Source organism: Lontra canadensis, unplaced genomic scaffold (genome assembly GCF_010015895.1).
Source record: "Lontra canadensis isolate GAN:19392208 unplaced genomic scaffold, GSC_riverotter_1.0 scaffold3, whole genome shotgun sequence".
Taxonomy (NCBI): Eukaryota; Metazoa; Chordata; class Mammalia; order Carnivora; family Mustelidae; genus Lontra; species Lontra canadensis.
Genome location: NW_022630997.1, coordinates 44,946,806 through 44,956,704, shown reverse-complemented (window position 1 = coordinate 44,956,704; position 9,899 = coordinate 44,946,806). Strand labels below are relative to the sequence as shown.

At 55.7% G+C, this 9,899-nt stretch overlaps 1 protein-coding gene across 1 annotated transcript; it reads right to left on the bottom strand.

Annotated features, from left to right (window-relative positions):
- Nucleotides 1-280: 280 nt before the first annotated feature.
- Nucleotides 281-7,055, bottom strand: NODAL (nodal growth differentiation factor). Its single transcript, XM_032878040.1, has 3 exons — nt 6,860-7,055; nt 2,150-2,847; nt 281-666 (listed from the first exon to the last, which is right to left on the bottom strand). Exons 1-3 carry the CDS (start codon nt 7,053-7,055, stop codon nt 514-516), a joined length of 1,047 nt encoding a protein of 348 aa, XP_032733931.1. The 3' UTR covers nt 281-513.
- Between the last annotated feature and the right edge of the window lie 2,844 nt (nt 7,056-9,899).

Sequence of the window (9,899 nt, the reverse complement as noted above, 5' to 3'; positions counted from 1 at the left end):
GCACATCACCACAGGCTAGCCTGAAAGGGGGGGCGGGGCTACCCTAAACCAGCCGGAGACAATGAGAGAAACTGTTTTTCATTTAACACAGTGAACTTCATCTTGACAGGGGGCAGGGCTGGTCCATGACCCCTTCTGAGAATACATAAAAGTCATCGGTAACCTATCCCACCTCAAAGATGAATGCACACATGCCCCACCTTTTGCCTACCATTTCTGGGGATTCATAGGTTAAGAAGTCAAGTAAAGAACCCTTGCCCTAGTGCTTCTGGTCACCACTGTCTCTTCAGGAAGAACAGCCAACCAGCCTGCCATCTCCTGACAGCAGCCTCCATATGAGGCAGATTTCCCAGAGCCTTCCTTTACCGAGGGGGCAGCCCTTCCTCCTCGATCTAGCACACAGAACAACCTTTCCCCCTCTGTGTCTCCTCATTGCATTAGATGGTTCTCGTGTCTTCTAGGACCTTCCCAACGTCCCAGGGTACAGGCAAATCCGGCCCCACCAGGATCTCGTCAAAGGCACCCGCATTCTTCCACAATCATGTCTCTGTGATGGTCCAGGAGGACTCTGCCGTTGTCCACATAGAGCATGCTCAGTGGCTTGGTCTTCACCGGGGCACAGCAGGTGGAAGGGACTCGGTGGGGCTGGTATCGTTTCAGTAGACTCTGGTGGAGAAAAAGTCAGTTAAAATCCGTTTCTGGTACAAAAGCTGAAGAAGCTGGTTCTCATGAAGGGAATCAGCCTGCCAATGCATCCACAACTCTCTACATGTAAAGTAACTTTACAGGCTGTTAAAAAAAAAAAAAAAGGAAGAAGAAGAAGAAGAGCTAAACAGAAGATTCTAAAAGCTGTATCTGGGTAGAGCAGGAGCAAACGGATATGTCCTCCTATTGTTCTAGCCTCGAGTGCATACCAATTCCAAGAAACTCCAATTTGGAATTGCATACCAATTCCAAGAAACACTAAACTCCTGGTTTAGTTCCAGAAATATGAAGCAGAAGAGAGTCATGCAGAAATTCTTGTGGGATTTATTGTTGCCCAGAGAAGGGCAAAGAGAGTCAACGGGAGAAAAGGTAACGATTCCTTGGCACTCTGGAACCGGGCCCCGTCCCTGCGGCCCAGCGAGGTCTTTTTGGATCAGTGTCAGAGCTGCTATTGGGACTCTCTGGGTCTCTGGGGGTCCCCTTGATCATGCAGCAGGGAGGTTCAGGGAGCAAAGTCCCAGGAGAGGCTGAGGCCTTTGCCCAGGAAAGGTCCTAGAGGGCTCTGGCCCCACCAGTGCTTCCCTTGTAGGAGCTCAGCTCACGCGCTCCCCAGAGCATCTGAACCCCAATATCAGGGCCCCCATGTGAGGCTCTATTCTGTTCCCCCTCCCTCTCATTTTCCCTTGCTCTCCTCCACCACTTTCTAGACCTTAAGCTGATTCGTGGCACACAGTGGTAGTCTTGGGCTTTCTCTACTATACAACGGTGTCCAACTCCCGTTTGAGGGAGCAAAAGGACAGTGGCTGGAACAGGATTACCCCAACCACGGCCCCATAAACGCGCCCCCCACCTTCCATCAGCGAATCACAGACTTCTAGAAATGATAATACAACATCCAACATGCCGGTCCCCTGCCAGCAGGTACACACGCAGTATCCATCTTGTCTCATTTAACCCTACAACATTGCTCTGAACTACGGCATTGCCATCCCCCGTTCACGGGCAGGAACGGTCAGGGTCAGAGAGAATAAGCAACCTGATCAATATCACACAGCTAATATGTAGGAATCGAAGCCAGGTTTATTCCCAGAGACCAGATTCTGAACTTCCTTTCCTAGAAGCCAGAGCTGAGGAGAAGTGGAGGCCTTCTGGTCTACACCCTCCATCCCTAATTTTATGAAAGGCAAGGAAGGAGGCCTAAGGAAGCAAAATGTTCAAGGTTACCCAAGGGGGTGCAATTGCACGTAGGCCCTCCGGGGACCGTGTCACAGGCCATCACTATCTCCCAGGACAGGAGGGGGCACACAGCTGGTGCCTGAGTAATGGTGAATGAATGAACACAAATTTACCAGCAAAGCCAGAGTCCTGTTCCCCCCCGATTGGGCAGTATGGCCTCCTCTCCCCCACAACCCCCACCTCCCCTCCCCTTAGCAGGGCTCCGCACCTGGATGTACGCATGGTTGGTGGGATGGAACTCCTCCCCCACAGGGTTAGGACACTCGCCCTCACAGCGATAGGCATTGTATTGCTTTGGGTAGATGATCCAGGAGCCCCACCCAATGAGGTTGAAATCCACCTGGAACTTGACCTTCCGACACAGCTGGCTTCTGTCTGGCAAGTGATGTCGACGGTGCCGCCGGCCCCTCTCCTGGGACAGCTGTCCCTCCCGGGCGCGCCAGGAGCTCTCAGCCTCCCACAGCAAGGTGGAGCCCCCCAGCTGCCTCTGCTCTGGGGAGAGGTTGGAGTGGAGCAGCAGGAGCACGCTGGTGACAGGCGGGGTGGGAGCCCGCCGCTGACACTCTCCGACCAAACCGGACATCTGCTCTTCCAGCTCCCCGGGGTGCTTCAGCCACTTGGAGAGTGGCCTGGTCACCTCCAGGACCATGCTGCCTGAGGAGAAGGTAACCTGGGACAGAGGGACGGTGAACAGGTCCATCCGAAGACGCTCGTGGCAGTTAGCCGGGTCCTGCTCCGCATCGGGCTTTAGCTGGTGGAGAATCTCGATGGTGAGTGGGACGCGGGGGGACAGGTCCACAGGGCGGGACAGCTGCAGCCGGAGCTCGGCCCACACAAGATCCTCCACTTGGCTCAGGAAGGAGAAGTCAAAAGCAAAGGTCCAGTTCTGCCCATCCACCTCCACATCTGGGTGGGGAAAAAACCGGGAAGGAAGCAGGATGAGTGGGGGCCCCTGCAGCCTCATGACAACCACCGGAGCTCACGCTGGATCCTTGACCTGACAGGAATCCTCTCCATGCTCGCCCCAGCCCTAGGCCCAATTGGGCCCCACTTTGGCCCAATTCCAACTGCGCCTCAGAGAGGTTAAATCACCCGCACGAGGTGGCACAGCCTAGAATGAACCTGGATCTGCCCAATCAGCAAATCACGGTTCTGCTGCTCCCTCCAGGAGGATCGAGAGCTAGAGAACAACTGGTACAAACTGGATGAGTCCTCCCTGCTCTCTGGCCAAACCCCGAGCCTCCACCCACCCTGTGACCCTGAGCAAGTCACCTTCCCAGATTCCGTCTCCTCGCTGGGGAGAGTGGTCTAGCTCATGGGCGCTTATCACGGAAAGGTGAGGCTTGGGGCGCTCAGGGGGCACAGAAGCCCAAGACTGGCCCCTCTCTGCTCCACTCATTTCTAAGGGTGGAGGCAGAAACTTCAGGAGCTCTTGACAACCTGACGCACAGGCTTCTACAGGCTTTCTAAGCATGACCTGGCAGTTTGCCACCCAGCTTTCTCATCTACTGCATGGGGCTTATCACACCGCCCCCACAAAGGGCATTCCCACACCTGGGGCAGACAGCGCAGCACACACACAGCCCCTGGCCCTCTTCCACACCCCCTTCTCAAGACAACTCAACCTAAACTGGATGAAAAGGAATGGGGAAGCACATTCCTTTCATTTTAGTCCTGGACTAATTTGGTCCGATGTCTGGGAATAACATGTTTTTGTGGATTTTCAGGTCACCTAAAAGTGACCTTTACCTTTTTTCAAGCCCGGTTTCCTCTTCTTTGCAATGGGAACGGTCGTGCCCGACCCATCCCTGCATTCTCAGGAGCCCACGTGGAAACAAAGAGGCTTGAAGGCTTGTTACTGAATCAAAGTCAGGGATCGTCCCTTAGACTGAAAACACTCTTTTGTGAATCCATCTCAAGGGTGGTAATGGTCTCTGATTTAAGTCCACTCTGGGCAGATCACATGACAGTTTCCTTTTTTTTTTTTTTTTTAAGATTTTATTTATTTATTTGACAGAGAGAGACAGCGTGAGAGGGAACACAAACAGGGGGAGTGGGAGAGGGAGAAGCAGGCTTCCCACTGAGCAGGGGCCCTGATGCAGGGCTGGAACCCAGAACCCTGGGATCATGACCTGAGCCGAAGACAGACGCTTAATGACTGAGCCACCCAGGTGCCCCCCACTTTTTTTTTTTTTTTTGAAGGGTCTCATAGAGCATCTTTGGTCATATGGTAAGTGAATTTCTGTGAGAAGTCCAACCTGCAGGCAAGTTTTGGCCTCCTGGCAGCCTCTCCCAGCCCACCTCTAGCTGCCCTTCCCTTCATTTCCACTTCCCTCCTCATTAGCACCTGCAGGGGGCAATAACCGGCCCCTGGCTAGCAACTCTCCTCAGAGGTGTGGGGAGGAGGCCAGCGCTCCCCCTGGCCCACTGCAGCACCCCCTAGCCTCCTGGGGATTAGGTGGGACCTGCAGCAACTCCTGGTCAAGTCTTATCTCCAGTACCCACAAATGGCCTCTTAGAGGAAGACATTCCACCTCAGCGGTCAAGACCAGGGACTCTGGTGCGTCCTGTGAGGCTGCAAAATCTGCCACTCACTGTTGAACCTTGGGCAGATTACTTTCCTTCTGTGGGCCTCTTGGTAAAAGGAAGATAGTGACGGAGTGTTAGGATTTACGCATCGGTGTTTACCCAACACAACCAAAGTACAGCAAAAGTTGGCTGGCATCAACTACCTCCTTATTATTGTCGATGGCCAAGGTTAGAAATGAAGGTGTCGGGATAGGTAGTGAGGGACCTGGACAAGGAGCAAAGTCATCTGTTCCCAGGATGGACAATGTGCATGGAGTGCTCCATACCCAGGAAAAGTCTTTGATTCCACGAGCCCACCCCTAGCCAAGGGCTCCCTGGGAAACAGTGCTGATAGGTTCTCTTAGATCTGGCTCTGGTTCTTGTTAGGATAGGGATGCCTGATCTTTTGGGGTTCACTGATGCCTGATACAAGCTAAGAATGCACCCACCTGTACAATAAATGGGATTTAGGGGATCGGTATCAGGAGGGGGGTTCATAGACACCCTGAAACCGATCCAGGCACTGGACAGAGTTGGCCAACTAACTGTTAATTGCCACTAACTGCTTCCCGATCCGAGCCTGGTCTCTTTTAATCGTCACCATCACTATTACCGTTTTTTGGGGGTAAGAAAACTGAAGGCCCAAGCTGAGGGTGTTTCAACACGGACAGAGGCAGATGCTAAGCCACTTTGGTTAGACTCCAACACCCACTTCCCTCTTTCCTGGGGCGGCCTATATTTAAACCCAAGGGAAAGGGGCATTTAGAATGTCCCTTCTCCATCATTGTCTTTCCAGGCAGAATCTTCTTGCTGCTGTTTAAAAAAAATAAAGCCAGTTCACAACACTGAATGTACTTAATGTCACTGCACACTTAAAAAGAGATAAAATGGTAGATTTGGTCCTGTATATTTTACCATGTGTACACACCAATGAGGCCAGAAAGCCAGCCCCCCCGCTTTACAGAAGGGGAAACTAGAGAACTCAATGGATATGCACAGGACCCAGTCCAAATTGGGAAGCGGACTTTGAAGACCAGGACTCCATTTCCCAGTCTCCCAGGCTGTCAAACCCCCACAAACCTTCTGGAACTCTCCAGAAGGACAAGTGAACTGAAAAAGGGCAACCCCCAACCCGTTTGCCCAGCGTCCTCCCGCACCCAGCTTTCTGGTAGAAAAACTGAGGCGACCACTCCAGTCATTTCCGAGCCAGCTTGCCCCTTGGGTGTCCACAGTCTGTCTGGTTCCCAGATGACCCTTCAGGAGAGGGTCATCAACTGTCTGACCCCAGACGTGGCCGGCCAGGGAGCTAGGAGCCCCCGCCCCCAGACCACAAGCGGCTGGCGGGTGACCAATTAGATCAGATTATAGGATGTGGATTGCGCCCCAGCGTGGGGGAGGGCCGTCTGGCCCCAGATGGCCGAGGGAGGCACAGGCAGGCCTGAGCAGGGCAGCCCGGGAACCCCAGGCATCAGGATGTGGATTGCAAGGGGCAAGGGGACCCCGGGGGAGTGCTCCCTCTGTTCAGCACCCACTGGCCTGTCGCGCCCGACAGCTGGAACGCCCAGCCCTTTCCGAGTGATCCTCCCGAATCACCATGGTCGCTGAGGGCTTCCCCCATCCACATCTGGGCTCCGAACCGGAATCACTCAGGACGCCCACCCCTTCCCAGCCTGGACTCGAGTTCCCAAGTCTGCCTCAGTTCCCGACTTCCGGGCACCCCATCTCTCGTCCCGGATCTCGGAACTCTCATCCCTGATGTTACATGCACCTATTGGCTTTCGAAGCTCGCAGTCAGCCCGAGACTCACCGCGCCAGACTCCGGCACACATTCACCCTGACGCGGGAAAAGAAAAGAAATCCCCAAAATGTATGTAGCAATAATAACGACCATTTATCACTACGTCTGGTTTCGTGCTAATTGTTGTTACGTGTTTTGTCACCTAGCGCTCACCACTGTCTTCTAAGGGAGGTAGGTACTGGTGTCCCCATTGCAGAGAATCGGACCCCGAGGAGCCGGGAGCTTACGTAATTTAACAAGCCCACGTGGTCCCCTGGCTCAGTCGGCCTCCCACCCTCCCGCACCGCGCTCTGACCACCCTAAAGCAGGAGTCGGAACGCAAAGGTTTCCGCCCGGGCCCTTTCCAATGCCACAACCCCTCCACCCGCCGACCCCGCGCGCTCAGCCAGTGCCACGCCGAGCATCCCAGACCCGGACCCCGGCAGCGCGCTCCCAGCCTAGTGCGCCCACAGCGGCGGCGTCCCCAGCCCGGTACCGCCCGCCCGCAACTCGTCCCGGCGCCCTTCCGCAGTCCCGAGGCCCCCGGCTGCTCGGCGGGGCGGCGCAGCCTACCTTGAGCCTGCAGGCTGCGGATGATGTCCGCCCGGGGCAGCGGGTCCCGGTAGAGGCTCAGCATGTACGAGAGAGGGGACGGCGACGAGGGCTGCACCCGCGTTCGGAGCGGCAACGGGGCCACCGTGGCGGCGCCCGCCTGGCGCAGGACCCACCAGACGTGCAGGAGGAACACGGGCAGCTGGGGGGCGTGCATGGTGGGCTGGCTGGGCTTGCGAGCCGCGCCTCCGCCCCTTATATCCTGGGCCTTCGAAGCCGCCCCGCCTCTTTCCTCCCTCCCTGGGGAAAGCCTTGAGCTCCTATACCTGCCCCCAACCTGGGGGGTTGGTGGTGGTGGCCCCCAGAGGGACCACCTGCTGGGGCGGGCCAGACCTGAGCCTGGTGGGGAGGAGACCCGCCAAGCTGGAGGTGCTGGTAGGTGGGGGACCTTCCTGGTGGCCCGGTCTGGGCACCGAGCGCCGGCTACTCCAGATACTAACGGCCCGGTTTCGGAGGCACAGCAAACATGTCACCGGCAACCCTCTGATTAGAATTGTGGCTTCCTTGCTCTGCCTGACCTTGGATCCCTGCCCCTTCCTGTGTCCCCAGGCTCCCAATAGATGTCTGGCTCAACAGGACCCGGTAGGGAACAGTGGTGGGTGCTGGAGGTCTCCCCACACTGGCCTTCGAGGCTCCCATCCAGCCCCGCCAGACGCAGCCTTCCAGGACACCGCCCCATTGCCTCTGGGAGCACTCCGGGCCTCATCCCGCAAGGCCTGTCGGGAGGCCTAGCCTCTGGGAAACCACCGAGTACTGGGAGTTGCTGGATCAAGGAAGGTGAGCTCTGGAGGAGGGCCCATGGGACGGGCTTCAGACAGGCATAGAAGGGCTCTCCTGGAGAAAACAAAGGGCAGAGGACCAGGATGAAGGACTGACCTCTCCATCAGAGAAGGGAGGTGTTCAGCAGAAGCTGGGGCATGGCTAACAGGGGGATCCTGGCCGCTGGTCAGTGGAGCACCTGCCGGTGGTGGGTGGGCATCAAGCTCTTCCCTTCACAGGTTCCCATCCATCCCCCAGGGGATTTCAGGAGAAAGTTGTCGCCTGTGGTCTCCATGCCCAGCAGGAAACCTGGGTTTCAGCTCAGCACTCTGGTATCCCGTCCTCTGAGCCCTGCTTTCCTCATCTGCAAGGGACTGATCCTGGTCTGGCTGCCCTTCCCGGGGCAGTCAGGTCAGAGCTGGAATTACCTTTAAAGAAGTAGAAATCCTTGCCCCTTGTCGGGCCACAGCTTTCCTCCCTCCACCCAGAAGGGCTCCTCCTCCCCGTTTCCTTTCTTAGCTTTGCCGGGCACACGAGCAGCCGGCTGGCGTTTACGGAAATGCCGTGTGCCAGGCCCACCTCTGCTCCTTCCGCAGGATGTTGAGCTCTAAAGAACCACAGACTCATTCCAGAGCAGGTGGGGACAGGGAAAAGAGGCCCACCAGGCTCAGGCAGGGGCTCCAGATTTGGGGGAGTGGGGGAAGGTCTCAGGGGAGGAGATGGCCCACACCTGGGCCCACACCCAGGCCCACAGCCAGCAGGAAGGGGCCTTGCCCAGGACACAGCTGGGCTGCAGCCCCACGCTGGCCCTGGGACCTGGATAATCCGCTCAGCCGGCAGACTGTTAGTTCCTTAAAGGGGGGACTGCCTTGTTCATCGTGCTTTCCCCACAGTACGCATTTGAGTTTGAACCCCCCAAATCTTAGCTGAGTCCATAAGTCAGTGAGTGGCACTGTGTCCGGACTGGCCTGGAGATAACTATCACCTTGAGTGTCTGTCAGACTATTGAGTCCTGAGTCCCAATCCAGACCTCTAGACTTAGAATTTGGAGAGAGGGCTTGGTTATCTCCATGTTTAACAAGCACCCCGTGGTCCCGACCAGACAACTTCGAGAACCTGGGCGGGGCTGGGGTTCTAGCTGTAGTTCAGACCTCCCCCCGCTCCCAGCATTCAGTTTTCTCATCTGTAAAACGTTATCGGAGATATTCCCTCCTTTCGTAGAGAATAAATGGAGCGAAGGGTAAAGTGTTTCACAAGTTCTGAAATCTGGTGTGTATGTAAAGCTTTCTGCATGTGGACATTATGGGTGGCCCATGGTTGTCGCTCAGCCTCCCCAGCCTGGGGGCTTGCTGGTTCAGGATGGTCAACCCCAGCCCTCAGACGATTATATAAATAAAAAACTGACAGGTCACTGAGAGTGCAGCGGGAGCCCTGACAAGGATGTGGGCACCGAGAATGGCAACACAGGGGCGGGGTGTAGAGCTTGACAGAGGTACAGGAGTCAGTCTCCCCCAAATTCGGATCTCCCCAAGTCCCACGTGCGCCAGAATCCTGGTGGTCTCTGTGGAAACAGGGACATTCAGCACAGAGCAGTCTGACCCCCCAAGATGGGGAAAGGAACAGCAAAGATAAATCTACTTCTAGTGGACCAGAAGCTTCTTGAAACGGAGGATAAAGTTTTATTCCTCCCATGTCCCTTGCACTGTGTGACGCCTGGAAGGTACGTAATCAATGTTTTAGCTAAGCTGAATGGTTGGGACGATAGCTAACCTTTCCTGAGTCCTTCATGCAACTGGCACTTTGCTCATCCTTGCAGCTGATTTTATCATCACACCCACTTCAGAGATGGGAAAACAGAGGCTCGGAAGAAACAAGGTGATTTGCTCAAGGCCGTAGGTTTACAGATGGGAGCGGCCAGCATGTGAAGGGGGCAGGTGTGCTTGGGACCCAAAGCTGTGCTTTGAGCTCTGTCGCTTCCCCATGGATGAGAAGGTGAATGTGTGGCTTGTACTAAGACTTAGAAACTCTCCATGCCTTGCCTCTCCCAGGGTCTGGGAGCTGCAGACAGAGCTCATTTCTGATGTGTATTGGCCCAGAACTACGCAGGGGCCTGGAAGTGCTCTCCGGCCAGCAAGAGCGACTGTCAAATCCCATCCATCACCGACCTTTCTGCAGCTCCCACACCTAGAAGAAATAGAATCTGTCGCCTCTGCGGGACAAAGGCTCATTGTCCTCCCGCTCA